At 64.7% G+C, this 27,871-nt stretch overlaps 1 protein-coding gene across 2 annotated transcripts in view; it reads left to right on the top strand.

Annotated features, from left to right (window-relative positions):
• The window catches only part of COL5A1 (collagen type V alpha 1 chain), a 148,695-nt gene that overhangs the window by 111,599 nt on the left and 9,225 nt on the right, over nucleotides 1-27,871 (top strand). The window contains exons 38-64 of one of the 2 annotated variants that reach the window (XM_053908503.1): nucleotides 2,827-2,880; nucleotides 3,581-3,688; nucleotides 5,043-5,132; nucleotides 5,229-5,282; nucleotides 6,592-6,699; nucleotides 8,759-8,866; nucleotides 9,771-9,824; nucleotides 10,707-10,760; nucleotides 10,852-10,959; nucleotides 12,120-12,173; nucleotides 12,278-12,385; nucleotides 13,502-13,555; nucleotides 14,331-14,438; nucleotides 15,050-15,103; nucleotides 15,362-15,415; nucleotides 16,353-16,406; nucleotides 17,035-17,088; nucleotides 17,746-17,853; nucleotides 17,955-18,008; nucleotides 18,097-18,150; nucleotides 19,283-19,390; nucleotides 20,857-20,910; nucleotides 21,664-21,699; nucleotides 22,099-22,152; nucleotides 22,790-23,045; nucleotides 23,926-24,038; nucleotides 26,589-26,657. In XM_053908503.1, the coding sequence (XP_053764478.1) occupies nucleotides 2,827-2,880; nucleotides 3,581-3,688; nucleotides 5,043-5,132; nucleotides 5,229-5,282; nucleotides 6,592-6,699; nucleotides 8,759-8,866; nucleotides 9,771-9,824; nucleotides 10,707-10,760; nucleotides 10,852-10,959; nucleotides 12,120-12,173; nucleotides 12,278-12,385; nucleotides 13,502-13,555; nucleotides 14,331-14,438; nucleotides 15,050-15,103; nucleotides 15,362-15,415; nucleotides 16,353-16,406; nucleotides 17,035-17,088; nucleotides 17,746-17,853; nucleotides 17,955-18,008; nucleotides 18,097-18,150; nucleotides 19,283-19,390; nucleotides 20,857-20,910; nucleotides 21,664-21,699; nucleotides 22,099-22,152; nucleotides 22,790-23,045; nucleotides 23,926-24,038; nucleotides 26,589-26,657 (2,184 nt within the window). Of the gene's footprint in view, nucleotides 1-2,826; nucleotides 2,881-3,580; nucleotides 3,689-5,042; nucleotides 5,133-5,228; nucleotides 5,283-6,591; nucleotides 6,700-8,758; nucleotides 8,867-9,770; nucleotides 9,825-10,706; nucleotides 10,761-10,851; nucleotides 10,960-12,119; nucleotides 12,174-12,277; nucleotides 12,386-13,501; nucleotides 13,556-14,330; nucleotides 14,439-15,049; nucleotides 15,104-15,361; nucleotides 15,416-16,352; nucleotides 16,407-17,034; nucleotides 17,089-17,745; nucleotides 17,854-17,954; nucleotides 18,009-18,096; nucleotides 18,151-19,282; nucleotides 19,391-20,856; nucleotides 20,911-21,663; nucleotides 21,700-22,098; nucleotides 22,153-22,789; nucleotides 23,046-23,925; nucleotides 24,039-26,457; nucleotides 26,527-26,588; nucleotides 26,658-27,871 lie in introns of both variants that reach the window. The other variant, XM_053908502.1, reaches the window with a different exon arrangement.

Genomic DNA, 27,871 nt, shown 5'->3' with positions numbered 1-27,871 from the left:
TCGGCCCCGTGGGCTCGGGAGAAAGTGGCCAGCCTCGGGAAGGCCCCTGAGGTGGCGGACGGCCCCGTGCAGGCCAGCGGCGCCTGGGGCGGCTCTGTGTGCGCAGAAGGCCGGTGCCGGTGCCCAAGGTGTCCCGGCAACTTCGGTCCAGGGTCACGTTCAGAACCATCATGGCAGACAAAATGCCACCCGCACGCTGAACCGTGTGCACCCAGCCGCCTGTTCCTCAGTGAGGAATCGTGAGTGCGGCCACGCTCGAAGTGTGCGCCTTCGGGCCAGAAAGCGAGCCGGAAAGACCCCGTGCCATTCTGCCATTTCGCGCTGGGATGTAGTAAGAGAAGGGACACGGCCTGGCGCCTTGCCTGTGCGGGCCCTCCCGGCCCCGGGGCTGATGGCAGGGGCTACGCGGGGCCCCTTCAACGAGGCAGGTGGCCCGCCCGGTTATAACTTGGGCTTTCAGCCAGGCTCGTGATCGGTGAGCGATTCTGCCGTCCCGGGTGCACTGCCCACCTCGCCCCTCCCTCTGGAGAAGCCCGGTGCAGGCTGCGTCGCTGTTGGCTGGAGGTTAAAGCGCCCGGCGTTTTCAGTGGGAAGAAAAAGCGTCTTTCAGAAATAAGGTCCCTTCCTGGCCCTGCAGGCCAGCCCACCGCGCCCACGGCGGGCGTGTCCTCGGGAGGCCGTGGGCGCACCTGTGACCTGGAGGCTCCAGGCTCGGACGGGTGGGGACCTCCTGGTCACCAGAAAGACGGCACAGGCTGCTGAGCCGGCCCCTCTGTCTCTGCGGCCAGTTTTCTTTGTAGTCGCGGGCCTCTGAAAGGGTCTCACAGCAAACCCCGCGTCCCACGAAGCTTTGAATGCCGCCGTTAACATCTCCTCCGTGCCTGCGCTAAAAGCATCCCCTTGTCTCCCTGGTTCATTGTGACAAAGGTTCTTTTAATTGCACCTTCCCGGCGTTCTGCTGCGGGGCGCATGCTGGCTGATGAATGCACGTCACCTCGTTCTTTTGTTTATAGAGAAAAATTAAAACATTCCGTTTGAGCTTTGCCTGTTTTTCTCTAATGCTGTTCTGAGGAGACAAGACACAAGGTTTTGCCAAGCGTGTGCCTTTCTGCCTCTGCCTCACCCCAGACAGAGGCTGGTGGAGTAATTAAGCTGCTCGTCTTTGCTGGGAAAGTAACGTAGGGGCTTCCCAGCTACCCGTGCCGTGCCTGGCTGCCCTCGTGGACGCGGGGGGGCACCCGGTCTCCAGACCCAGGCAGGACAGATGTCTCCAACACGGGGCGTCCAGACAAACCTTCCAGAAAGGTCTTCCCTCGGGTGTTGACTTTGTTCTTTAGAAAACGGATGCAGCAAAGGGCATCGCTTCTAAGCGTGAGCCCAAAGCTCATGTCCCAGCCAGGGGCTCGAGACCAGCCAGGGATGGTCCTGACCCCGGGGCAAACGGACGGGCCTTTCCTGCCTTACACTCAGGCTCCTGCCTGCACTTGGCACTTGTGCCACGGCCCCCCACGTGAGGGTGCCCTTGACCTGTCCACCACCCCTTGTTTCTGACCCTGTAAACGCTGCCTCCAAAGGTTCTGCTTGAAAAATGGCCATTTCCGGGACGCCTGGGGGCTTCAGTCGGTTAAACATCCAATTCTGGATCTCGGCTCAGGTCACGATCTCACCGTTCCCGAGTCCGAGCCCCATGTGGGGCTCTGCTGACATCGCGGAGTCTGCTTGGGATTCTCTCTGTCTCGCCCTTTCTTTCTGCCCTTTCTCCGCTCGCACGCACGTGCACACGCACACGCCGTCTCTCTCGCAAGATAAATAAACTTAAGTACGGCCATTCCCGTGCACTGCATGCAGCTTCCCTTGGGCCTCAAGAGAAGAGCCCCCCGAGAATTTGCAGAGACGCTGAATCCGCCGTGGGCCCTGCACGGTCCAGCGGCTAAGCGTGAAGTCTCCGGTGCTGGCCCGGCGGCCGTCTGGCAGTGAGGCAGGGAACCGCCCTTGCCCATCAGCCACGCGGGCCAGCCCGCTCGCCCCCCAGGTCTCCCTGTGGCTTAAGACGCCCCCCTCCAGATTCTAGAGCTCCCACTAACAGCTTCCCGGGCGTCACAGCTGCACGTTCCTGCCAGCGTCTCAGGGCACCTGCAGAGGGCATCTTGTTGGCACGTGCAGGGCTCCGTAGATGCGCCTGGAAACGAAGCGTCCCTGCTTCGCAGCCGCAGCCGCCTCCTCGAAGGGAGGACGCGTAACAGAGCCACCATCCAAACTGAAGGCGGGGCTGTGGCACACGAGCCGTGTGCGGGCAGAGGCGAGGAACCCCCTGAACCCGGCTGACCGCGCGTTCGACTTGCCGGGTTACGAAAGCGGCGAAGACCCCCGCCCTGTCCCGGTTCCCACAAATGCCGAGGGGCGGGTGAGGTCACCTGTCACTCGGCAGAGGCGTTAGCGACACACGTGGGACCATCTCCCAAAGTCGCTGATGAGAAACAGCCCAGAGGTAGCTCCCGAGTCGAGCTTCCCAAGTCGAGCTTCCCGAGGCTGAACAATGGTGCCGAGTCCGCCGGGAAAGTGAACGCTTAGTGACGCTGTCAGGATCGGCGGCTTTAAAATCTGTTTCCCGGCACAAAAGCCCGGTGGCGGAAAAGCAGCGAGCGAAGCTAACCTCTCCGGCCTCGCTGTGTTCGCGAAATATATGCACAGACGAAAGAGGGGAGACGGGCCCTCGCAAGTGCGGTGGGGAACATTCGCTGTCGGGGGTCGGGGTCGGGGGTCGGGGCGCGAGCCTTCTGATGAGAACCGCTCGGCCATCTCGGCGTGGTGACTCTCTCTCCGCAGGGTTTCCAAGGCAAGACCGGCCCCCCAGGGCCCCCGGGCGTCGTGGGCCCTCAGGTAAGCAGCCGCGTCCCCCCGCTTTCGTTGGCCATCTGCGCGGCGCCCACACGGGAGGGAGGTGCCCCAGGGTTCGGAAGGCGTAGGTGCTGCTGACAGAGAATCCCGAGTCCCGCGGCTTGTTAGCGTTCAGAGATGAGCTCCGCACAGGGAGCCAGATGGGGAGAACGGGGGACGGTCTGTTGAACAATCAGCGTGAGGCAAGCTGGCGGAACGGAGCTGGCTCGCGGGCAGCCGGGGCCAGGCCCGGCTCGGGCCCGCTCTTCCCTGCCCCCGAGCCCCCGGCAGCCTGGGCCTCCTGGCTCCGGCCAGCGCCGCGGCCCGTGGGTCACCGCACGGTGGCCTGCAGCCAGGACCCATGGCTTGGAGCAGCAAAACTGGGCAGCGAGTTCCCACCTGATGCAGCAGGAAATAAGACATTGACCCGCTGCGGCCGCGGACCGTGGGGGATGTGGGCACGCCGCCCACCTCTCGCGTGGCCACCGGGCCACCCTCGCGGCACGCAACCACCCTGTCTGCCCCGTCCGTTTCCTCCTGGACTTTTACCAGAGGGAGGACGCTCGCAAAACACTGTGGGGTTTGGAGGGCACACAGCGGGCCCTCTGCCTCCGTGCCCAGGGCTGTCCTTAGCTTCGGAAGGCAAGGTTGCTCCCTGGCGTGTCTCGAAAACGCTCGGGGCTGACGTGGACTCTCCCCGCAGGGTCCCACGGGAGAAACGGGCCCAATGGGCGAGCGTGGCCACCCCGGGCCCCCAGGCCCCCCCGGTGAGCAGGGGCTCCCCGGCCTTGCCGGGAAAGAAGGGACGAAGGTGAGTTCGTCGGGCCTCCCTTGCCGGCCCGGACTTCGCGGAGGGATCGCTGTTCTGTCCGGCTGTTTTCTGATGAACGAGTGGGGGGTCTCAGACCAGTGCTGTTCGTGCCAGCTGGCTCCCCAGACGACCACTTTTGCCTGGTCTGAAGGAGGATCTGGGCTGTGTTGCCGCAGAGGGGGATGGCAGCGGGGGGCCGGGGGTCAAACCGTCCTTGGCCTTCGGCCCCGGGGCCGTGCCCGGCTGACCTCCCCTCCCCCGGCTGCCACTCCGGCTCCCAGACGCACATAACCCACCCTGACGTTTTGTGTCTGAAACTGATTTAGCAGAAAGTGACCCGTTAAAAAGTTTCCCGCCACAAGAGGCTAAAGGATAAATAACGAAAACAGAAAGTGGACGTGTTTCTAGCCTGCCTCTTAGCGTGGGTCCTGCGTCCCGTCTTTGTTCCCCAGGAAGCCTCCCCACGCAGCCGGGGCGCGCCCCTGGTTGGTGGTCGTAATTCCTGGGTATCGGCTTGAAAATGGCGAGCTTCTCCCCTCGCAGCTTTTCAGGGAGGGACGCAGCAAACCCAGCCGTGCACGCGAGCACAGGCGCAAGAGTAAACCCGCGAATAAGGAAGGAGAGCCAGTAAAGCGTTGTTGGAAGAATTGCACGTGTCTGTGCTGGGATACACGTGTGTGCACTTAAGGACGCGTACACGTGTGTGTGACTGTGTGACGTATGTAGACACACGCGTAGATGTGGGTGGGCACATATCCCCTCACCGAGAGAGCTGTCCGAGTTTGGAAGGGTCAAGGGCGTGCTGGTCGGAGATGCCCTCTGCTCCCATGCCGGGCCCTGGAGAAAGTTCTGGAAGATATATCAAAGCTTTCATGTGCTTCAGGGAAAACGCTCAGCTGGTTTATCTTTTCGGGAAATGTGGTTTCAGGCTGGGAACAAGTCTCTTGGGTGGTGGGTCTGTTTTGGGTGATGTGGCCAGTGGTCTGGCCACAGGCTCCTTTACCAGAGCAGTTTTACGAGGAGCCCCAAGTGTACGGAAAGGGTAGACGTGGGGGCCCTCGGCTCCCGCTCAACCCACCCTGAGCCCAGAGGGGTGGAGTCTGTCCCCAAACCACATGCAGAGCCAGCCCGAGGAAAGTGCCTACCAGGCGCGAGCACCGGTCACGCTCCTGTGCACTGAGCTTCGAGGGAACACGTCAAGCTGCCACTCAGAGGCTCCTTCTGGAGCCAGTGCCTGGGGCTGCCCCACTCCGGCTTGAATCTGATGGATCTGGGAGAGGAAGCCTCGCCCCACCTCCCCAGCCACCCTGGTCCCAGGCATCGCTCAGAAGCTCATCTGTGGCTCTGATTTCAGGGTGACCCGGGTCCCGCCGGCCTCCCTGGGAAAGACGGCCCCCCTGGACTGCGTGGTTTCCCTGGGGATCGGGGGCTTCCCGGTCCAGTGGTGAGTGAGGGGCCGGGCGGGGTGATGGAGCTGGATGCCGCCCAGCCCGGGGCCCTCTCCCCGCGGTGTCCCGAACGTGTTCTCGTTGCTTTGCAGGGCGCACTCGGACTGAAAGGCAGCGAAGGCCCTCCTGGCCCACCAGGCCCCGCGGTGAGTGTGGGCAGCCGGCACAGACACTTTATCCGACCTCTTCCTCCGAGCCTGGGGGGCAGGCAGACAGGGCGGCCCCGAGGGCCAGGAGAGCGTGCCCACCGACCTTGGCCCGCTGTGGGTCCTGGGCAGGCCACGCGGAGGAGGCGGGCAGCGGGTCCCGAGCTGGCAGCCGGGGTGATCACGAGCGGGGGGCACGCTGCGTGAGGACAGGCAGAGAGCTCGGCGGTGTGGAGGGAGGGCCGCGTGTCTCCATCCTGCCTTTGGAGGAGCGAGGCAGGTGCTGACGAGCCGAGTGTAGGTCTGGGCCCGGGGCTGCGGGGAGGGAAGGGAAGGGAAGGGGCACAGATCTCCCGTCTCTGAGTGTGGAGTGGAGAGTCAGGCCGCCCGCCTGCCCCGGGGCTGCCCACGCACAGGTCAGCCAGCACAGGTGCCGTCTGTTGCCGGAATGGTGCCTCCAACGTTGGGAGTCCAGCTAGGAGAGGTCTGAGGACGCAGCGTTCCCAGAGCCGCCTCTGTGGTCTGGGGGAATCGGGGGCCGCGCGGGGCCGCGCCCACCCTCGGGAGGCACGCCCACAGACCCCTGTTCTCGGCTGGCGCTCCGTGGAGGTGTAACGGGGGCCGCATCTCCTCCTGCCCTTCGGACGGGGCCCCAGCTCTGCTGCACAGATGTGGGTTTGTAGGACCCCCCCCCGCCTTCTGGGTCCGAGCACAGACCACACGGTAACCCCAGCTCTCCCCACCCGAGTTACGGACCGTTTCAGGGAAGCCAGGCGGAAATGAAAATGGTACCTTTCTTTCCGATAAAGGACGGTGCGGAGCTATGCCTGGGCAATGGTGGCCTGCCTGTGCTGACCCTAGGATTAGGCCGGTTCCCACCCGTCAGCGGTGCTCTGGCGGGGGGGGGGGGGGGGTCAGTGGGGCAGAACATCTTCCATAGAGCATAGAACATGCGACATGGGGGAGCGGGATGGAAAGGGAGCCCGATGTGGGCAGGCAGACCTCGGGGGGGGGGGGGGGGAAAGAGGATGGGGGCCCCGGGCCAGGAGGGCACCCCAGGCAAGCACTTAAGGAGGATGTGTTCTCAGACCCTGGGGAGGAGGCAGGCATCTGCTTGGAATTGTGGGAAGGGAGGAGCCAGGAGGGGCCCAGAAACCCAGAGCCTCGAACGCTGGTCTAAGTAGCGTGCACCGTGAAGGGCCCTGGAACTATTGAGGGCTCTGGAGGGATAAGGCTTGGTGGCACTCTGGAAGATTGTGTCCGTGCATTTGGGAGCCTTGGAAATGAGCCATTTTCTTGCCCGCCCCAGGGATCCCCCGGAGAGAGAGGCCCGGCCGGTGCTGCTGGGCCCATCGGAATCCCAGGGAGACCCGGGCCCCAAGGACCTCCAGGGCCGGCTGGGGAGAAAGGAGCTCCCGTAAGTACCGCCTCGGGGGCGCAGGGGCCCTGCCCGCCAAGCCCCATCCCTGCCACGGGCGTGCCCCGGGGGCTTGCGGGAGCCGGGAGGTGGGGAGGTGGGTGGGGGGTGTGCTTGTCCCCCAGGAAAGTGGGTGTGTCCCCAGCGTCCTGACTGAGGTCCAAGGATGGGTTCCCAGCGCTGGCTGACTTCTTTCAGAGTCACCTGAGCCAGAGGGTGCCGGGGAGCTCACCTGCGCGGCTGTGCCCCAGCCCGTGCACACAGAGGGAGGGGCTGGGGACCGTGTGTGTCCCAGTGTGGCCTCAGCCTTGGTCTCGGCCGGGCTCTGGGCTCCGTGTGTGGCCGGGTCCCAGTCACCCGAGCCAGGCTGGTCTTTGTGGGAGAAGGATGGGTGTTTGGGATGGGAGCCCCCTCCCCTGGCCTGGGGCCGGGAGGCGTGTGCCAAGAAGAGAAACTTCTCCCTGGACCCCCGACAGCCGGCTGTCAGTGACCCCGAGTGTGGCCCAGCCCAGCGTGGAGGCTTCGTGAGGCCTCCTGCCCCAGCCTTGGTTTCCAGGAAGGAGATTAACGGGTCCCTTCATGCGTAGACCTCCCGGGAAGCCACTGGCCGCCCTCCGCCAAGCACCTTTCCCGGAGTAACCACAAAGTGCCCCTTGCTGCCCTGATGTGCCCCCACCCCGACCGTATTTGGTGTCCACCGTGACTTTGCAAACCCCCACCTGCCCCGCATTCAGTCGGTCCCGGGGACAAATTTCAGCTCAAACTTCCCTTTGGAATTTAGGTGTCAGAATGAGCAGGGCTCCGGGAGGGAAGGGCAGACGTGCTCATGGACCATCCCCGACAGAGTTGGGACGCCCGCACTGACGGATGTCTGTTAGAAAGACCTTCCTCGTGCGTTCCGCGCTTGGCGGCGGTTCGTGGGTGGCAAGGGCCCGGTTCCCTTCCCGGCCGAGCGCGATACCACGCAGGGAGCACCTGCCCCGGCAAACATCCGTTCGGTGTGGTGTCGGCTCTGATGGCATCTCATCGTTTCCACTGAGGCCATCGGACACTGACCCAGCCGAACTCGGAGCCAGAAACCCGCCTTCTGTGGTGCATTGAATGCGTGTAGAGCACAGTTGTGGTTGGAGACGGTTGAGAGACGGTTGAGTTCGTTGCCTGAAGAGAGTAAATACTTAAGCAGAAACCTCCCGGGAGTGCAGAGCTTGTCGTTCTCCCCGAAGAGCCCCAGGGAGAGGAGGAGGCCAGGTGTCCCCCAGCACTGCCCGCCTGACCAGTGATGTCACACGGGAAGGCTCCAGGCAAGCCACAGCCGGCCTGGGCCGCTTCTGGCTCACCTAGGGTCGAAGGCTATATTGGCAGGAACTAAACTGAGGGGCAGGGAGGGAGCTGTGCAAGCCGGAGAGGTCGAGATGGGGCAGTGGGGTCCGAGTAGGTGCTGGCCGCACGTGGATCTGGACACTGAGCACACATTTTTCTCTCCCGTGTCCCCCTCCCCAGCACACACCCCCTCGGTCTGCGCCCACAGAGTAATACGGTGACCCAAGCAAAGCAAGGACTTAGTAAGGACGTTTGAGATTTCTAGGGGCAGTTGCGAGGGAAGTGAATCAGAATCACGAGAGAAGAGAGATGCCTGTGTGCGTACGCGCCTGTTTGGTGGGGGAGGTGTTGGCCGAGAATTAAAATGGTAAGAACATTGGTGGTGGCCGGGGCTCAGGCCCTCCTGGCCCCTAGAATCCGTGATCCCGCACACAGCCTCCGGAATCTGGCTGGTTGGCTTTGACTTTGGGCGGCACCGCTCACAAACTGTGCCTCGGTTTCCCCATTTGTAAAAGAGGAGCCCTTCTTCGGAAAGGCAGCGGTGTGCGGGATGTGAGTGGCCAGGGGCCGGGCTCAGAGTGATCCTCGGCGAAGCTGGCTGAAACCCGTCAGGACTGGCGAGGCCCGGAACTGCCCACTCCCCACCTGGGGACCTCTCCTCTCTGGGCTGATGAGCTGGTGGCAGGATGGTCCCACGACGGAGCCGTGTTTGACCGGGGGTCTCCTCTCCTCTCTTCAGGGTGAGAAGGGTCCCCAAGGCCCAGCTGGCCGAGATGGCCTCCAGGGCCCCGTGGGGCTCCCCGGTCCAGCTGGCCCCGTGGGCCCCCCCGGAGAAGACGGAGACAAGGTAAGAAGAGTTGGGACAAGTGCCCCTGCCCGCGGACGACCCGCAGCCCAGACTGCCGGTGCGGGGGGGCACAGCGGCCCCCGCCCCCGCTCGCTCGGCGTCGGTGCAGGATTTCGGAAAAGCTCCCAAATAGCGCGGTGACGAATGAGATCTCTGGAGTGCTCGGGGGACTTTGAAACTGCTTTCCTCCCGTGCGGTTCTGCCGTTTCGGGGACGTTTGCTGCCAGCCTCCTGAGCGAAGAGAAGTCCTCCCCGCTCCCCGGTGCATCGCGTCGGTGCTGAATGTGCGGAGCCCGACATGACGAGATTTTACTCGGTGTCTATTTTTAAGTGTAGTCGCTTGAATCATCAAGGCCCCCGTTCATTAAGAGTGTGCTTGATGATTCTACCGCTGTTACTTCCGGAGCTGATATTTCACCCCTCGTTTAATGAAGACGGTGGAATCTCGCTCTTTGGCTTGACTTTCCATTTATGATAACTCGGGTGACATTTCCGACTTCATCACCTGCGCGCAGATGACTCCGCCTCTCAGCGCGGGGGACAGCTCTGTACGACAGGGACGCTGGGCACTTTCATAATCCCTCTGGAGCCCGGTAACCGATGTCTCTGTTCCTGCATTGCTATGCCTCCCAATTTGACAAAGTAAATATTCCCACCGTGATTCTCACCACGTTTTAAAATCCGCTAAAATCCTGTACCGTGTGAGATCGAGGCCGTGTCCCGTTCAGTATTGTATTAGAAGGGAAATCAATTAATCTACGGAAATGTCTCTTCCTTGGAAAGTTATCCGCCCCCCCCCCCCCCAGAGAGGAGATGATTCTTCATCTCTAGGAAAAAATAATTATGCGGAGCAGATAACATGCAGAGGGGTCGGGGCTAACAGATCTTCCTGGTCTTTCCGCAGGGAGAGATCGGGGAGCCTGGACAGAAGGGGAGCAAAGGGGACAAGGGCGAGCAGGTAGGGGGACCCTGCGCTCCCTGCTGGCGTTTACGCCGTCCTTAACGCGGCAGCGTCAGCAGCCCAGAGCAGGACACGGCTGCTGGAACCCACGTGTGGGCGGCGTGCATGCACACGTGTGCACACGGGCGTGTGTGTGTCTGTGCGTGCACGTACGTATGTCCCTGAGTGAGTCCCTTGTGAACAGACAAGCGGGGGGCGTTCACGGGTTTTGGGAAGTAAGGCCAGCGGAGCGTTTGGTCCTCGAGGCTTTCGGCTCTGCAGGCCTGGGTCACGGCCGCCCCTCGGGCACCCTGACCGCTGCCTCCTTGTTTTGCCCCTTTTTCCTTTGCTCGGTCTGCTCAGGGGCCCTAGTGTCTTCTTGAAAAACAGTGTCACTCGGGGCCAGCTCCTTCCTGGTACGGGTGACACCTGTCCGCTCTGCTGAGCGGCTGGGCCTTTTCAGGGGGGTTGGTGTCCCCAGGCGGTCAGTGACCGTGTGCCCGTGGGGGCCGCCGCCCGGTGCTGCTTCCCTTGCCTTCCTCTCTCCCTCGCTCCCTGGGCCGACAATGGGCTGTGTCTGGGGACGCACCGCCAGCCTCGCGCTCTGGAGCCGGGTCCTGGCCCTGTGTGGGGGGCGGCGTGGCGCCCATCGTGTGCTTAACGCAGGGCCTCCGGGGCCCGCGTCTGGGCGTGTGGTGGGAGCTCAGATGATGCACGGCGGCCGCCAGCACCGCCCGCGACAACACGCCCCTGCCGCCGGGCCGGCATCCTTCCACCGACGGCCACGCGTGGGGGCCGAGCTGACGGCCTCGGACCGCGGTCTCTGCCCCGACCGGCCCTCCCCGTCGGCCTCCGCTCTGGCCCCGGGAAAGCAGCCGTGTCTCTGTCCTCTCCCTCCAGGGTCCGCCTGGGCCCACCGGTCCTCAGGGCCCCATCGGACAGCCAGGCCCCTCCGTGAGTATCCGTGCTTAATCCCGAGCCCCTCGAGCCGGCGGGGTACCGGCAGCGGCTCCTCACCCCCGGCTCCATCGTCCCCCCCCCGCAGGGAGCCGACGGCGAGCCGGGCCCTCGCGGCCAGCAGGGCCTTTTTGGGCAGAAAGGTGACGAAGGTCCAAGAGGATTTCCTGGGCCCCCCGGGCCAGTGGGGCTGCAGGTAACTAACCACAGGGTTTGTGCAAGGGCGGTGGTCTCCTTCTGAAGGGCCCTCATCTTTGCGGTGCCGGCCCCTCCCGTCCCCCTCCTCTCCCCTCCCCTCCCCCTGTCCCCTCCCCTCCCCTTCCCCTCCCCTCTTCCTCCCCTACCCTGTCTCCCCTCCCCTAGTCCCTCCCTTCCCCCTCTCCCCTCCCCTTCCCCTCCCCTCTCCCCTTCCTCCCCTACCCTGTCTCCCCTCCCCTAGTCCCTCCCCTCCTCCCTCCCCCCTCCTCTCACCTTCCCTCCCCTACCCCTTCCCTTTCCTTCCTGTCCCTTCTCCCCGTCCTGATTCCCTCTCCCCTCTCGTCTCCTCCGCCCTCCTTCCCCTCTCCTCTCCCCTCCCCCCACCCCTCTCCTCCTGACATTTTAAGAATGGGGAATCTAAGACCAGGCTCTGTGGGCCTCCCGGGGCTTCCTCATTAATTGGAAACAACGCAAATCCCCGCGACCGCAGACGTGTCCGTATTTGCTTCTCTTGACCAGCGGTGTGGGTTCCTGCACTCGTTGCAGAGATGGTGGAAATGATTGACCCACTGTAACAATTGTAGATGAAAAGAGTGCCCGGCAAACGCACGACTCAGGACTGATGGCTTTAAACGCCCGGGCGCGTCTTACCTCCGTGGATTCACACGCACACACGCACGTGTGTGATCTCCTTCAGCTTTTGCAAAACCGGAATCACGCGGGGCGTACGGAAAGTTTGAGCGTAGCTCCTTGCGTTTCGCTTTACGCGTTGTGTTCGGGGTTACTAAGCGTTCTTTAGACGTGTCCCTTTTTATTTATTTTGAAAACGTGATTTTTAGTCACTGCCAGCATATGGTGGCGACATAATTTATTCCGACATTTCCCTGCTGTTGGCTCATTAGGTTTTACTGTTTAATGGGACAGTGTGGCAAGCGCCTCGGTCCATAAATCTCCAAGTACTCTCTCACGATTTCCTCCGGCTAATTCCGAGACCTGGCGTCATGGGGGTGGCCTCGCATTTGGCTATACGCTCAGAAGCACATTCTGAGGCTCTTGGATGCTTGCTTGGCGCGGTGGTGGGGAGACCGTGAAGGCCTCGTGGGTATTGGGGTAGCACGACACCGACCTGCTAAGTTTCTGCCGTGTTCCTGTCCCCAGGGTCTGCCGGGACCTCCCGGAGAGAAGGGCGAGACTGGGGACGTGGGTCAGATGGTAAGCGCGACCAGGATGCACCGACCCGGCCGGGCGTGGCGGCTCGTTTCCGTTTCGGTCACAGTTTGCATTTTGTCTCTGCTCACTGGTTCTCCTTCCCCTAGGGACCCCCGGGCCCCCCCGGCCCCCGAGGACCCTCTGGAGCTCCAGGCGCTGACGGGCCACAAGGGCCTCCCGGTGGCATAGGCAATCCCGGTGCGGTGGGAGAGAAGGTGACTCACGCCCCTCGCTGTTCTGGCGGCCGATGTGCGTGTGCGTGCGTGTGCGTGTGCGTGTGTCCAGCTGCGGATACAGGCGTGCGGGGCGTTTCTGGGTCGTTCCCGTCAGACGCACCTCGACGCTCGGCAGATCTGTGCCGTGTTGCTGGGGGCTCTGACCCCTGTTCCCGGCGGCCGTTTGCAGAATTTCCAAGCGCTACAACCAGCAGGGAGGCCCAGCCCCCTCCCAGATCCGGCTCTGATGGGTCTTGTCTGTTCCTGGCAGTGCGGGCGTGTCCGCGTTTACCGTCCCTGCTTCACAGCCTGGGGTCCCCCTCGTCCGATCGGATGAGTTGCAGGGCGTGGGCCCTGGGGATGCCTCCGTGAGCAGGGCGGGCTCTGTGTGTGCACCGTGTGCGCGAGCAGGACTCCACACGGTGCCCGTGACCTTGCTCCACTGCGAAAGCCCTTGCCCTACTTCCTCGGGATAAAAGGGACGAGACCAACGTGCTCCTGTCCATTTGCAGTCCCTGGACACCATTTCCAGAACTTTCCGACATCAGCCCGTTAAATTGAAAGAAGTTCTCCGTCACTGCCCATTTTTTACGATACGAACCTTAACAGAGAAGCATCTCCTGCTAAAGCCCCCGAACTACGAACCTTAACAGAGAAGCATCTCCTGCTAAAGCCCCCGAACTAATGATGCGCTGCCTCTGCTCGGAGGCGTCTCCCTCCCAGCGCGCCCACCTCCGCCCAGGGCGGCTGCACCCTCTGAGCCTGTGGTGCTGTGTATTCGCTGCCTGGGCCCGGCCCTTCCCCCCTGCGCCGTCCCCTGTCCCTCCCACTGCCTTCTCTTCGTCGTCCCCCAGAGCTCACCCGAGCACCATCTGTGACGCCCAGCCTGCTCTGGTCCCCTCCTCTGTGTGAGCATCACGGCCTGCGAGTACCAAGGTCAACACACGCCCTGACAGGGACGCGTCTGCCCTCCAACCCCACACGCCGTCAGAGTGCGCTGGCCGCTCGCTCGCCCCGGGCCCCCACCTGCCCGACGGCAGTGAGGGTCTGCTAAGTGCTCGGAGCCGGGGCCCCTGTTCTCGGTGCCACTGTAACCGTGTCACGTTTCCTCCTTAGGGTGAGCCTGGCGAAGCCGGAGAGCCTGGCCTGCCTGGAGAGGGGGGCCCTCCGGTGAGTGGGCTGGGGGGGCCCCGACCACGGGCCCCTGCTGGGTGGGAAGCTCACAGTCTGCCCCAGTTGTCCCGTCCATGCGACGGGAGCCGTGTTCCCCCTCACGCTTACCTCCGTGGGGTTACCGTACCAAGAGGGCGTGCGTGTGTGTGAGCCTGCCCGTGTGCGCACGCGCGCGTGTGTGTGAACACGTTGGCGGTGAACACCCGCGAGTGAAGGCGTAAGTTCCTCCGCCGTCTGCGGTGATCCAGACCTGCTCGTGGGCTGCCACAAACATGGGGGCAGTTGTCCTCTCATCAGCCCAGACTGGAATGTTCTGACCTTCGCAGGTCAGGCGGGCGTTCTTTCCAGGACGGCCTGGGGGAGGCTCTCGGGCACAGAAGGCGGCTGGTGGACGGGGGTCTCCTGGCCTCTCGCTTCCGCCTCCACCTGCACACGGGGGAGTGGGCGGGTGTCCTGGGCCCCCGCAGCCCCTCCCACCTGGAAGCCAAAGGTCCCCTCCAGGGGCCCCAGAAAGCCGGTGGGCCCATCAGGCCCACCTTGGAATGCCAGCGGGGCCAGGCCATCGCCGGGGGGCCACCAAGGGCTGGGGACCAGCCCCCCCATTCTGCAAATGGGGGGCAGCTTCAGGGACCCACTGGGCCCAGCGTGTCGCCCCCCCACCCCGAGGGCACTCGCTTTCCCGTGCAAACAAGGGGTTTCACCTGAGGCCAGCACGGCACTCTGCGAAACCGGGGCCGGCTCTGAGGGCACCGACGCTGGCCTTTCCCTCCAGGGACCCAAAGGAGAAAGGGGCGAGAAGGGCGAGTCGGGCCCTTCTGGTGCAGCTGGACCCCCTGGACCCAAAGGCCCTCCTGGGGACGACGGTCCCAAAGGCAGCCCCGTGAGTAACTCCGAGATGCCAGGGCGCCCCGAAGCTGGCGACCTCCGGGCCCGGGCTTTTCTCATTCTCTGCTGGCACACTAAAGCTCCCGACCACTATGGGTCTTGGGGTAACGTTTGTAAAGCGTAGAGGCCTTCACACCAGCTGCTGGGCCGGAGATGTGGAGGTGAGGAAGAGGAGGGGTGGGGCGGGGGGCTTCCGGGCCTCATGTGCCCAGCCCGGGAAGCTTGCTAAATGGGCTGCAGGAGCAGCGGTCTACGCGGATGCCCCCTTCCCGTGGCCTGTCCCACTTCGTCGCAGAAGGGACTTCTGCTAGCCTGTTCTAGAAGCCTGAAGGTCTGGGCCTGGTCTCAGCCTGGAGCCCCGGGAGCGGAATCACGGGCACGGCGCCTGCCCTTCTCCGTGTGCCCCGAAAGCAGAGTGCTGAGCCTTCGTTGCCCGCGTGGGGTGTGGCTGGGATGAGGTGGTCTCCGGGGAGCTTCCGGGCCGCGGGCGCACTCCTGGTGTCGCACAGAGGGCATTGCAGGGGCTGGGTGAGGCGGGGGTCCTGGGGATGCGGCGGCAGCCCCCCGGTTGCTCGGGGCCCCGACGTGCCTCTCTGTCTGTTTCAGGGCCCTGTCGGCTTTCCTGGAGATCCTGGTCCCCCCGGAGAGCCTGGCCCCGCGGTAGGTGTTCAAGGCCACGGAGCCCCCACCCCCGCCAGCCCTCCCCCTGCCTTTGCCATCCGGGTTTTGCCTTCCTGGTTGTCTTCTGTGAATCCTCCTTGGGACACGGTGCTCTCCCACGTGGCCTCCAGGCTGTGGTGCTTAGGAGTTCCCGCTTGGCCGCCCAGAGAGGGTTGGGTTCTCGGGAAGGGACTGGGGACACGGTGGGCATTGGCATGTGACTCGGGAGACAGGAGGAACTTGCTTTTATCCCCTCAGGGTCAAGATGGCCCCCCTGGTGACAAAGGGGACGACGGTGAGGCTGGGCAAACGGTGAGTCCACTCGTGACCTCCAGGGACCCCGGCTACCTGGTAGAGGGTGTCGGGCGCTCTTGGGATTTGCGACTTGCTCTGTTCCTTTCTGAGAAAAAGCCGAGCCCGGTTCCCTCGTAGGAGCCATTCTTCCCCGCGAGCTCCCTGCAGGGCTCTGGTGGAAGCTGGGGACAGCTCTAGTGATTTGTCACTTGTCACCGGGGAGCCCCTGCCCACCGCAAGCCCACCCGTGAATGTCAGGATGGCCTTATTTCTGCCTAATTGGTGCCTCTCCCCCAAAGGGCTCTGCCCGGGTCAGCCCCCTGGGCTGGGATCACACTAGACTTGCCTCTTATCCCCGACGCTGAGTTTCTGAAACATCGCTTCCAGGCACGTGTGCCCGGTTTGGAACCGACCCCAATGGGCCTCCCCTTCCTCGGGGACGGCCCCAGAGTCCTCACCGATTTCCCTCACCCCCACCCTGCACCAACGAGGCAGGTTGCTGCTGGGCACTTCGACCCTCGGGCACGGGCTGGCGTCGCCCGTGTGAGACGAGCAGCAAACAAAGCCCCGGAGATGCCCGAGTTCCCCTGCTCCCGGGGCTGGGACTCGGGGCCACCCTTGTCCTCCCCGTGCCTCGGGGTCCACTCCTGTCGCCGGGGATGTGGGCAAGGGGTGGTGTGGACGGTCGCTGGGCATCCAGAGTAATTGCTACGCGGTGGGAAAGTGCTGGTTGAAAATGTGGCAGAACCGTGGCCGCGAGCCAGGGTTCCCGGTCCCGCTGCTGCTGGAGCCCCGGTGCGGGATGACTTCACCTGGGACTTGTGGCAGCTCCAGAGGAAGAGAGAGGCAGCCTCGGGGCCGGCCGAGGACGGGGCGCACACGCCGAGAACTTCGTGCCAGGCGTCCGTCTGACCGACCCTGATTCCCAAATTCTGTGTTCTTTCTCTGACCCCAGGGATCCCCGGGCCCTACTGGTGAACCGGGACCGTCTGGGCCTCCAGGAAAAAGGGTAAATAAATAATCCTGTACGTTGCCCCTGCCTGCGAGATTTCTGCGTGAGGCCCGCCCCTCCCCTCCGCCCTTCCGCCTGGCCCCGCGTCCGCTAGGCGGCCCTCGCCCGGCATCTGCTTCCGGTTGAGGCGTGCTCTCCAGCCTCGCCGTGTCATCAAACCTCAGACCTGCTAGGTCGGTCGCCCCGTGCTTTTGGGGGAGGCCAAGTGCTGATGCCATCGGTGGTGCCCATCGTGGGGGGAAAGACACCCACGAAGCCGGAGAGGGCCTCGCCCTCTGTGTCAGACCTCTCTCAAAAGTCAGAGCGGGCGAAACGAGCCTTTCTCTGCACGTTGAATACTTAGCGTCTGGGAGGTGCTGTGATAGACTGGCCTGCCTGGTGTGTGAGCGGGAAAGGGACCCCAGCACTGCGGGCTGCCAGAGGCCTCCCCAGACTGACCCGGAGGCCTTTTCCAGAACTGAGACCACTGGGACTCATTCCGGGGGGCCTTATCCATGCTGGCCAGCGGCCCGGGAGCCCCCCTCCCCTGCCCCCGCCCCCCGGCCCATCTCCCTGCAGACACAGACCTCATGGCTCTGGCTTCTTCAGGCAGCTTCTCACACGCTGTTCCCTTGCTCTGTTCCAGGGCCCCCCCGGCCCCGCAGGCCCCGAAGGCAGACAGGGAGAGAAGGGAGCCAAGGTAATGTGCTTCTCTGCTCAGCCGTGACTGTCGAGCTTCCCAGAAGAGCCCGCCTGCATGGCGGCCGAGTCGGGCGTGAAGTGGAGACGTGGGGACACAGGAAAGCCACAGAGGCAGCAGGGAGCTGGGGCCGGCTCAGAGGGAGGCCTGGCTCTCGCCGCAAAGCGGGAGGGAGACAGCTTGTGGTGCCCACAGACCCGCAGGCCGTCCGCCCCTCCAGCCTAAGGAGAGGGCAGCTGGTGCTGGGGCACCCGGCCTGGTGCTTGACCCAGTGCCCACCGCGGGGCCGGGCAGAAGGCGGGGCGCCCAGGGCCCTCGAGGGGCCGCTCCCTGTGACTCTGATGGCCCTGTGGGCCTCTTGGAGCTGCCCTGTCGGCAACTGATGCAGGGACAGGAGCCCTCCAGGCCCAGGCCTGCCCAGGCAGTGGTGGCTGAGCTCGCCATGAAGGCAGGGCCGGCTGGAACGGCCATGGTGGCCGAGATCGTTGGAGACTGGGAAGCCCAGACGACCGAGGAAATTAGGGGGGTGGAGAGTTGGTCAGGGTGGCTTCCGTAAAGAACTTGGGACAGCCCCAGATATCTGAGGGCATCTGGGGTCCTCTGGGCGGTGATCGTGGGCCAAGGTGGCCACAGCCTCAAGCATCTGTGTCCCTGCAGGGGGAAGCCGGCTTAGAAGGCCCTCCTGGGAAGACTGGTCCCATTGGCCCCCAGGGGGCCCCTGGGAAGCCCGGCCCCGATGGCCTGCGAGGGATCCCTGGCCCTGTGGTGAGCGAATGGGGGCCGGGAAGGGGCAGCGGCTGCCAGGTGGGGGCGTGGGCACAGGACGGGCCCTGTGGGGCTCATGCTGAGGGCCCGTTGCGTTTCAGGGTGAGCAAGGTCTCCCAGGCGCCCCAGGCCCCGACGGCCCCCCCGGCCCCATGGTGAGTGATGATCCTGAGGGGCTCCCCGGCAGGGGTGGAGGGTGGGGTTGGGGAGGAGAGCTCTGATCCCTCCACCTCTTCTCCCCAGGGTCCCCCAGGACTCCCCGGCCTCAAAGGAGATTCTGGCCCTAAGGGGGAAAAGGTAAGACAGGACTCCGGTGCCTCTGAGGCTGTGACTCGGGGCCCCTCACATCCAGGGTTTCAAACTATCAGCCACCTGTCCGTCCAGTGCCCGCTGCTGGCCGGGGACAGGTCCTGGAAGGCTGGGAACGTAACCAGTCTGTGCTGTATGGGGGACTCGGTCCCTGTCCTTGGTGGGAGACCGTGGCCGAAGGGTGTGCAGGGCCCGAGCAGTGTGCCTGCTGTGGATTCTGCAGCACAGCAAAGCCCGCTCTTTTTCTCCAGCTGGTAGGTGATCTTTTTCTGCTCACACTGATTTATGGACAGGTAGAAAGCACACACACAAACCAAATAGTTCTTTCTTTTTAAAAAAAATTTTGTTAATGTTTATTTATTTGAGAGAGAGATGGACAGAGCCCAAGCGGGGGAGGGGCAGAAAGAGAGGGAGACGCAGAATCTGAAGCAGGCTCCAGGATCCAAGCCGTCGGCCCAGCCCCACGCGGGGCTCGAACCCACGAACCGTGAAATCGTGACCTGAGCCGAAGCTCAACTGACTGAGCCCCCCCAGGCGCCCCCCAGATAGTTCCTTCTAAAAAAAGACTGGGGAGTCTGTTTCTTTTCTACTCCATGCCTATCACCACTCAATCCCTAAAGTAAGGAAAACTGGAAGAGTCCTTCTAGAGCTTTCCACAGGCTCCTACGAAACGAACACACGTAAGCCTGTGTAGAGAGCGTCCCTTGTAGAGAAACATGAAACATTGTCGTATCTATAACACCCTGTAACTTTTTCCCTTAAGTGCATAAATGTCTCTGTGCCCATAACAAAAGGCATACACAGTGGCCATAGAAAAACTGGGCAATGCACAGCAGACGCACAAAACAAAACAGCGTCACTCAGGAAACCGTGTTATCACCTTGGTCTGGGATCTGTGTCTCCCTCTCTCTTTAGACCATGATTTGACCAAAGGCCGACCGTGTCAGACCTGCTCGTCTGTCCCTTGAGCTGTCTTTAGGCCGGTTTCCACACCGGGAGGTGTTGGCCGGTGACTCCGTGGCTTCCCGTGGCCGGGACGTGCCACGTCCCGCCGGCTCACGTGGTTGGCAGGGAGGCGTGGCCACAGCGAGCGCCGCCTCATGCCTTTGTTTCCAAACAGGGTCATCCAGGCTTGATCGGACTCATCGGACCTCCGGGCGAACAGGGTGAAAAGGGCGACCGCGGTCTCCCCGGCCCCCAGGGCTCCTCCGGCCCTAAGGGCGAACAGGTGCGTGAGGTGGGGCCCCCCAGTGAGCGTCCTCGCGGATGGCGGGAAGCGGCTTACGACCTGGCGCTCCGTGCCCAGCGGACCCGAAGCCGGTTAAAGCTGCGAGGACGTCCTCACGTCCGTCACGTCTGGAGGGGAACAGCGGAGGGGACGCTGCCCTGGTGGCCCCAGAGGGGGCGTGGCTTCACCCCACTCGAGGGCCTGTGACCCGGCTAACTGCCCCCAGGTCATTGGCAAGTCTCCACCACGTTTGCCAGACCCGCGGGCCAGGCTCCCCCCGACCCCGGACATGCACGCCTGGCCCTAGACTTCCCTGGGAACCACAGTAGTGATGGGCGCTTGCACCCCCAGCAAACCTTAGCCAGAGGGATCCTCCCGGCCCCGCACCACTGAGCCCCGGGAGGGCAGGGCACAGGTGGACCCCGTGGCCGGGGAAGGGCGATGTGTGCGTGGCAGCAGGATAGGGGACGAGGCGGGCCTGCCGTGGCTGTGTGCTTCCCCGTGTGAGCGAGGGCTTCGTTCCGGGTATAACTCTCTGCTTCCCAAGGTGCTCACGCCCTTGGCTGCGCCCACCTTGGCCCCCGCCTGACCCGCAAGGGGGCAGCACTCGTGAGGCAGAGCCGCGGGGGCAGGGAGTGAAGTGGGACCGCTGACGGCCCCCTGTGGCTGTAGGGCGGTGTCCTCCAGAGCCCCTGTTCATCTGCCACCGTCTTCCCCAAATGGGAGCTGTCCAGGGCGTGGTGGCCGGTGACCTCGAGAATTAGGAGGGTGTCCAGGGTCTCCACCACCAGAGTCAGCCGTCACAGCAAACCGGTCTCTGCAGCGTCCGGCCGGGGGGGAGCCGGCTCGAGAATTTCTGGGATTCTGACAGCAGTGAGCTGCCCCGGTCCCTGTGTGGCAGAGGGGGAGGGGGAAGGGCGGGCTCTCTCAGCCTCCCTCTGCCCTGGCGGGCGCTTACGCCCCAGGGGGAAGCTCGTGTGGAGTCAGGGCTCCAGGTCAGCCTTGGGCGCCCTGGGGCTGCGGGGGTGCCGGAGGCTAAAACCAGCCGGGCTGGCCTGTGTGGACGGGGGTCTGGCTGCAAGCTCTAAGTGCGGAGGAACAAAGGGGAGGCACAAAGGGACCCCAGGACACTGACGTCCCCCACCCCCCAGGGCCTGTGCTCACACCACGAGTGGAAATTGGCAACGGGGGGACCACTGGGTGTGGGGCTTGTGTATTTCAAGTCGGAACGTTAGAAGGGGTGACGATACGAAGTCACCTCCCCATGGCCCGAAGATGCCAGAGTCTGGCCGGGCCCCGGGCAGCCGGGCGGGGGGGACGGGCAACCTCCCGGCACGTGTCCGGGCCCCTTGCGGGCCGTGTCCGCTGGAGGAGAGACCGCGAGAGCTGAGGAACTCGGCTTCCAGCAGGTGAGTGTGTCTGTGACCTCCCTTGCGTGATGGCCTGTGTTTTCTGCTCCTTTTCAGGGCATCACTGGTCCTTCCGGCCCGATCGGCCCTCCGGGCCCTCCCGGCTTGCCGGTGTGTATCTGGGAGGGGCGGATGGTCCCTGGTCGTTCTGGGGGGAGCAGGGAGGCGGGTGAGCCTGGGCCTGGGCCTCAGTATGTGGTGGGAGGGTCACAGGACAGTCAGGAGACCCGGGGTTGGGTCCCACTGCCGAGTGGACGTTGGGCCCAGGTGGATTTGCCCATATCTCCACGTCAGGGACGTGAGCCACACAGTGAGGTGGGGTCTCTGGGCCCCGGGTCCAGGTAGGGGAGGCGGGCATTTGAGGGAACGTGGCTGTTCCACCGCACACATCCGCGGCGGGGTGAGGACAGCGTCCCCATCAACGTGAGCAGGACTGCTCGGCCCGGACGAGGGGTGGGGGGCTATCCATAGGGCACCCCCGATTCCCAGGGCACCCTGCACGCCAGGGTCCTCCCCCACGGCCTCCAGCCTCCGCTTGCCCCTTGGGTCCGTGTGGCCCAAGGTGGCCCCGTGGATCTGACGCTGGCCCTGCTCTCCCTCTAACTCTGGCTGCCTGAATGTGTGGTGTCTCGGCTGGGGTGGGGGCAGGGTGACCACGGCAGACAGGCCCCTCGGCCTCCCAGCGGGTGAGCGCCAGCCTGCCCCCAGACAAGCCAGTACAAGCTCAGGCTCCTAGGAGAGGGACTGGGGCGCAGGGGAGGGGGAGAAGGCCCAGCCCGGCCTGAGCGGGGCTGTGGGTCGAGGTGGGTACCTGGAGGTGAAGGGGTGCCCGCTCCCTGACGCTCCGTCCCCCGCTCTCTGCAGGGTCCTCCTGGGCCAAAAGGTGCTAAGGGCTCCTCGGTAAGTGGCTTGCACCCCGAATGGGCCCCCTCTGCCCGGGGGAGGGGCGTGCATCCCCCTGGATGACAGCTTTGGGCCGCCTTCGCCCCCTCGACCCCTGATGGCTTGGTCTTCATGCTTCTCTCCCAGAGCTGAAGGTCCTGAGCACGTCCGCAGCCTGGGTCGCTGCAGACAGAGGCATCCGGGCCGTCGCTCCCCACCTCAGCAGGACGGTGCGCCTAAGCTCCCGTCTCGGGGCGTCAGGCTCTTACAGCTGGGACTGTGGACAGGAGGGTCTCTGCCGTCCTCCCCCCGGCACGCTAGACTTTGTCCCTTGCCGTCTCCATGCAGGTTTCTGGAGATCATCCAGAGCACGAGGTGGGGTGAAGTCACATCCTGGGTCTCTTTCCTTTTTCCCAGGGTCCCACTGGCCCGAAGGGTGAGGCAGGCCACCCAGGACCCCCCGGCCCGCCGGTGAGTCCCCTTCGAACACTTGCAAGTGGGGTGGGGGCTGTCCTGGCGCGGAGGCGGTAGTGGGAGCGTCTGCGGGTGCTGTTCGCTGTCCAGGACTTGGTGGACGGGGTCCAGTTGCCTCTCTCTGGGAGGCCTGGTTGGGCAGAGGGGGAGAGAGTGCACACGTGCGTGTGTGCATGCGTGTGTGCACATCTGTGTGCGTGCGACAGCGGGCGGCACCACACGAGGCCCCCGGGTGATGGGTAGAGGCCCTGACGAGCCAGATTGTGGGGCGCGCCCCCCCGGGTCACCCCGTGTTGGCAACACAGCGTCTCGATTCCTGTGTCTGTCCTCGGCCGGGGCCCCCACACGGCCCCCGGGAGGGCTCCTCCCGCAGGCGCTAGTGCGGTCCCACCGTGTGCAGCCCCGGGCTGGGCTGCAGAGGCGAGGGCAGAGCCGGTCGCTCGGGGTCCAGCCGAGGCTGGGAGGAGGCAGGCGGGTGCGCAGGCGAGGCCTGGCGGCCGGGAGGGGTGTGCCGCGCTCCGGAGCAGGAAAGAGGGAGCAGAAGCCCCCCGAGGTGGCCCGGGGTCTGCGGCCGGGACGCGGGGCCCCCCCGGCCCTGCTCCCGCCAGAGCCCCTTGGTCCTCTCTGCACACAGGGTCCCCCCGGCGAGGTCATCCAGCCCCTGCCGATCCAGGCATCCAGGACGCGGCGGAACATCGACGCCAGCCAGCTGCTGGACGACGGGGCCGGCGAGAGCTACGCGGACTACGCAGACGGCATGGAGGAGATCTTCGGCTCCCTCAACTCCTTGAAGTTAGAGATCGAGCAGATGAAGCGGCCCCTGGGCACGCAGCAGAACCCTGCACGCACCTGCAAGGACCTGCAGCTCTGTCATCCGGACTTCCCGGACGGTAGGGGCGCGCGGGGGCGGGGACGGGGCAGCCCGCGCGGCGGGAAGGACACGGCCTCGGGGGGGCCCCCCGTCCGTGCGTCAGCTGCGGGCCTGACGGAGGCAGCGCGGGACGCGCCCCGGGAAAGGGGGGCCGGGGAGGCAGGGCCAGGCTCCGAGGCGGCCCGGGGCTCGCTTCCAGTCCCGTCTCAGCCACCGTCTCGTGCGTCACCCGTCACCCTGAGCCTCAGCTGCCCCGTCCGTGAAGCGGGGACAGAAGCGCGTGCCCTACCAGAGGACAGAGCGGCAGAGACGGTGTGCCGTGTGCTCAGCACACGCCTGATGTCAGGGCTGCCGCGGGAGTCACGTCCCCTCCCCGTGCCGTTGGACTCGTCCTAGTGTCAGGATGCGGGCGCCGCGTGGGGAAGCAGCCTGCGAGACCCGGACTGTCCCGGAAACGCAGCACCCCTCCCGGGCTCACGGCCCTAAGCCACACGCAGCCCACGGCCCCGTTAGCCGGCCGGCTGCTGCCCCTCTGGGAGGCGTGAGCGCTTCTCCCCCGAGGTCCCCGGTCCCCGGCCTCTCTGACCCCGAGCGCATGAACCTCCAACCCCACCTGGAGCATCTCTGTACTCCCGTCCGCCTGCCGCGGGGGGCCGTTCGCCAGCGCTGACGGGCCCTGGGCTTCACCCTCCAGCCCGGTTCTTGGTGGCGGGTCCGTCGTGCCCCCATGTGGGTGCAGCACGAAAGGCAGAGCGCGAGCGCACAGACCCGGGGAAGGCCCGCCCTGGCGGCCTGTGGGCCGGGCCGTGGGTTTTGAACGGTTGGGCCGACAGGGTGCGGATGCTTCTGGAACCACGCAGGGAGCAGCTCACGAACCCACCTCCCCATCTGCCGTCCAGGTGAATACTGGGTAGATCCTAACCAAGGCTGCTCCAGAGACTCCTTCAAAGTTTACTGCAATTTCACCGCCGGAGGGGCGACGTGCGTCTTCCCCGACAAGAAGTCCGAGGGGGTAAGTGCCTGCCTCCCCGACTGCCTTCCTGTCACCGCACGGCCGGGCTGACCGCTCCGGCGGTTTCCAGGTGAAGGTTTCTCCCCCGGAAAGTAGACCAGAGCCACGGGACACGGTGGGCACAGCCTCGTGCCATGGCAGGGCGGAAGAGGGTAGCCCCCGGGCATTTCGCCCCCCTCCCCCGGGCTGGGATTTCAACCACTGGTCGCTCCAAGCCTTCCTCAGATGACCCCGTGGTTCTGACCCCAGGCCGACCTGAGGCCCTTGGGGGGGGACTTTGGGGCCAAGTACAAAGTCACCCGGACACGTCTCTTAGAGGCTGGCGTCTGCCTCAGTTCTTAGTAGGAGCCTCCTCCTGGGCACCTGCTCCTGTCTGTCCCGAGTGCAGCGCGTCCTCTCTGAAGTCTATTGGGTGCAGGGTGTCGGCGGGCGGGATTCTGGTTCACGGAGACTGCGCGGACCATCAACATCAACCGTCGCCTCTGTGCCGGGAGTTTGTGTGTGTGCACGGGTGTGTGGGGTGGATGTGGGCTCCTTTCCGCCTTGGTGCGGCACAGGTGAGGTGAGCGAGGTCTCTAGCTGACAGATGGCACAGAGCCCTCTGCGTGGGGCCTGCGTGGGGCCTGCGCAGACCCCCACGGCGCCCCTCAGGCGGCCAGCTGTGCAGACAGTTGAGGCTCCGATGCAGGAGAGCCGGGCAGCCTGAGGCCTGCAGCTCCTTACTGGCCACAGCGCCGAGAAGCAGATCCCCTGGGAGAGAGCAGCGTCAGGGCCTCCTTGTCTCTAAATCTTGCTGAAACTGGGGGGCCCCAGCACCCCTGGGCAGAAGGCCCGGCTCACAGGGACAGGAGCTCCACCCTGACAGGCACGATTTGGGGACCACTGTCTTGTTTTTTAAATTTTTTTAGTGTTTATTTTTGAGAGAGAGAGACAGAGCATGAGTGGGGGAGGGTCAGAGAGAACCGAGAGACACAGAGTCCAAAACAGGCTCCAGGCTCCGAGCCGTCGGCACAGAGCCCGACGCGGGGCTCGAACTCACAAACCGTGAGATCATGACCTGAGCCGAAGTCGGCCGCTTCACCGACGGAGCCTCCCCTATCTTATACGCACTCTCCCCAGCCTGAAATTTGAAATCCCTTTATGCCCAGCGACAAACGCCCTGAGGTTCAAAAAGACAACGCAAGCCGCAGGACCCTCCCGTTTGGCAGAGGCCCAGGAGGAGATTCGGGTGGAAGAGATGCTGGTTCTCATCCTTTTTGTGGCTGTCTTTCCCCGCCAAGCGGCCTCGCTTCTGGAGAACCAGCAGATACCCCCGGGAGCCCGAGCTGGCGTTGTAGCTGGGTGGACAGCGAGCCGGGGGTCTGAGTGACCCCCACTGCTCTGCCCTCTTCCTGGGACTGAGCCTCATGCAAATCGGGACCCTCGGCCACCCGGCCCCTCCCTGTCAGGCAGCGGGAGGGCGGGGGTTTAAGGCAGAAGGAGTGCCCACCCACACCTGCCATCTGCTTCCCAGAGGAGGCCAGGTGCCCGTTCCGAAATGCACAGGAGGGGGCACTGGGGTGCCTCTTCTTCCCCGAGGCCCCTTCCCCTCCCCGGTACGAGGCCAGCCCAGAGGGGAAGCCCCGGGGGGACAGGACAGGGAGTCAGGCTTCCGCTTCCCCTGCTGCGCACAGCAGACTGTGGGGCCTGGGTCCCGTGGGCCCGCCCGCTGGGCTCCCCGGCTCTGTGCCTGCAGCCAGCGGCTCCCCATTCCTGCTCCCGGAGCCAGGGGCAGGCGTCCTCCCCGAGGAGGGGTCATACGCATGCATTCGTGCACGGAGTGCGCACCGGGTACGAGCCCGCTCTGTGCTGGGCCCCACCTTGGGAACAGCGCCTCGGCCTTGCGCTGAGCACACGCCAGCTGGGGGCCCTCCTCTGCCACCTCCACGCCGCGTCTTCAGGCTGGCACCACCCACCGCACGCACGCACCCCCAGCCGGCCCAGCCCTGGCAGCGCCCCTGCCCACCCCGTTCCCCAGGCAGAGCCACGGATCACATGGCGGGGTGCCCGAGTGTGCTCCCCTTGGCCCGTCAGCAGATGCTGACCCTTACTGTCATGACTGCCTTCATCTCGGCCCCCGGGAATCCGTTCGGTCGTCCGGACCCTGACCCCGCGGCCCCACCCGGCACTTGGGAAGTGCCAGGCCCCGCACTGGTGGCTGGATGTGCACAAACAGAGAGAATACCGAGGCCCCCGCTCTCCCCTTGTCCCCGCCTTGGCCCCCGGGCTGTCCCCGGGCGAGCGGAACCCCCTCGGCCACGTGGGGCGAGGCGCAGGGGCGTGCCGCGGGCGGGAGGAGGTGTGTTTGCAGGCGGGGCAGGCTCCTAGTAACCCTGTCGTTCTGTTTCTCTCCCTCCCCACCTCCCCGCTCGATGTTTAGGCCAGGATCACTTCTTGGCCCAAAGAAAACCCGGGTTCCTGGTTCAGTGAATTCAAGCGCGGTAAACTGGTAAGGCGGCCTCCGACTTGCGCGCGGTTGTCCTTCAAACGCGTCCGTTTCGTATCTTACAGAGTAAAATGGCCCGCTGGCCCAAAGAGCAGCCTTCTACCTGGTATAGTCAGTACAAGCGAGGGTCCCTGGTAAGTGGCCGCCGGGGCGCTGCCTGCTCGCAGCACAGCCTGGCTCGCGGCTCTGCATGGCACTGACGGCCGCCGTGCCACCCCTGCTCGAGCCCCTCCAGCCAAGCTGCTCCGCGGCACGCGACAGCCAGACCCAGCCTGGGCGCCCGCCATCCCCGACGAGGGGTCGTTCGGCCTGGGGGCAGGCGGGCGGGTTTCCAGTCGGTCTAGGACAGGAGGTTGGTGCACGGGCCGCCCAGAGCCACAGCCGGGCGCGGCTAGGAGTTGGGACCAGAGACCCCAGGAGCCGGAGGGGTTTGTAAAGCGCTGCGTCCTAGCGGGCAGGTCAGACGAGGCGAGTCCTGGGCCGCTGACCAACTGAGTTCCCTTCAGGACACGGGCCCCTGCGGCTGCCGGGCCAGGGGCCGTCCTGAGGGCCCACCCGGCCACGGGAGTCTCTGCGCATCCCGCACGACTAGGCTAGTCCCTGCTTTAACTCCCGGGGAGCCAGTCCCAGTGACCTTTCCCAGAGATGGAAGGGCATGGAATACCCTGAAGGAAGCCAGTGATGTTCTGTCACCGGCACAGAGACCGAGAGCCGGTCTGGGCTCCTTTACGTGCGGCCAGCGGCCAGCATGGGCTTTGATCGGACCCCTTTCTGGAAGACAGTGCAGAGTCCGTGCCCTCCTTCTAGCAGGCGAAGGGGCCGAGGGCCCAGGACGTGGGTGCGTAGCAGGTGTCCCACCTCGCTCCTGGCCTTCACGTCCTCAGATCTGGTTGTCCCCTCTCCACGCGCCCCCGGAGAGGGTCCTTCCCCTCCCGGAAGCCATGTCGCGGGAGCTCCGTGGCTCGCAGGAGCCACGTCCCCCAAGGACTCACGGAGCGGTGGCTTCCCGCTGGCCTTTGCCCCGTCTCCGCCCTCGGGGCCCCTCGTCCTCACACCCTGCGGCACTCCGTAGCTAACAGTATTGCATGCTGCCCACGTCCTGGATTTCCAAGCCACTCTTTGCAGACGCTCTGAAGGTTCGCGCTCGCCTCGCCACGTCTGTGGAGACCTCTTTAATCTCCCTGCGTGGACGGCGGGCCCCCCACCTGCTTCTCCACCTGCCCCTTCTCCTTCCTCCACCCCTGTTGTGCTCGCCTCAGAAAGAGCAGCCCGTGCACAGAAGGACCCGCCTCGTGGCCCCGCGCCCTCTCCCCTCTCTCAGAACACCGTCTCCCGCCACCCACCCCGG

Source organism: Panthera pardus, unplaced genomic scaffold (genome assembly GCF_024362965.1).
Source record: "Panthera pardus isolate Hobbes unplaced genomic scaffold, ASM2436296v1 HiC_scaffold_20, whole genome shotgun sequence".
Taxonomy (NCBI): Eukaryota; Metazoa; Chordata; class Mammalia; order Carnivora; family Felidae; genus Panthera; species Panthera pardus.
This window is presented reverse-complemented; position numbering and strand designations above follow the sequence as displayed.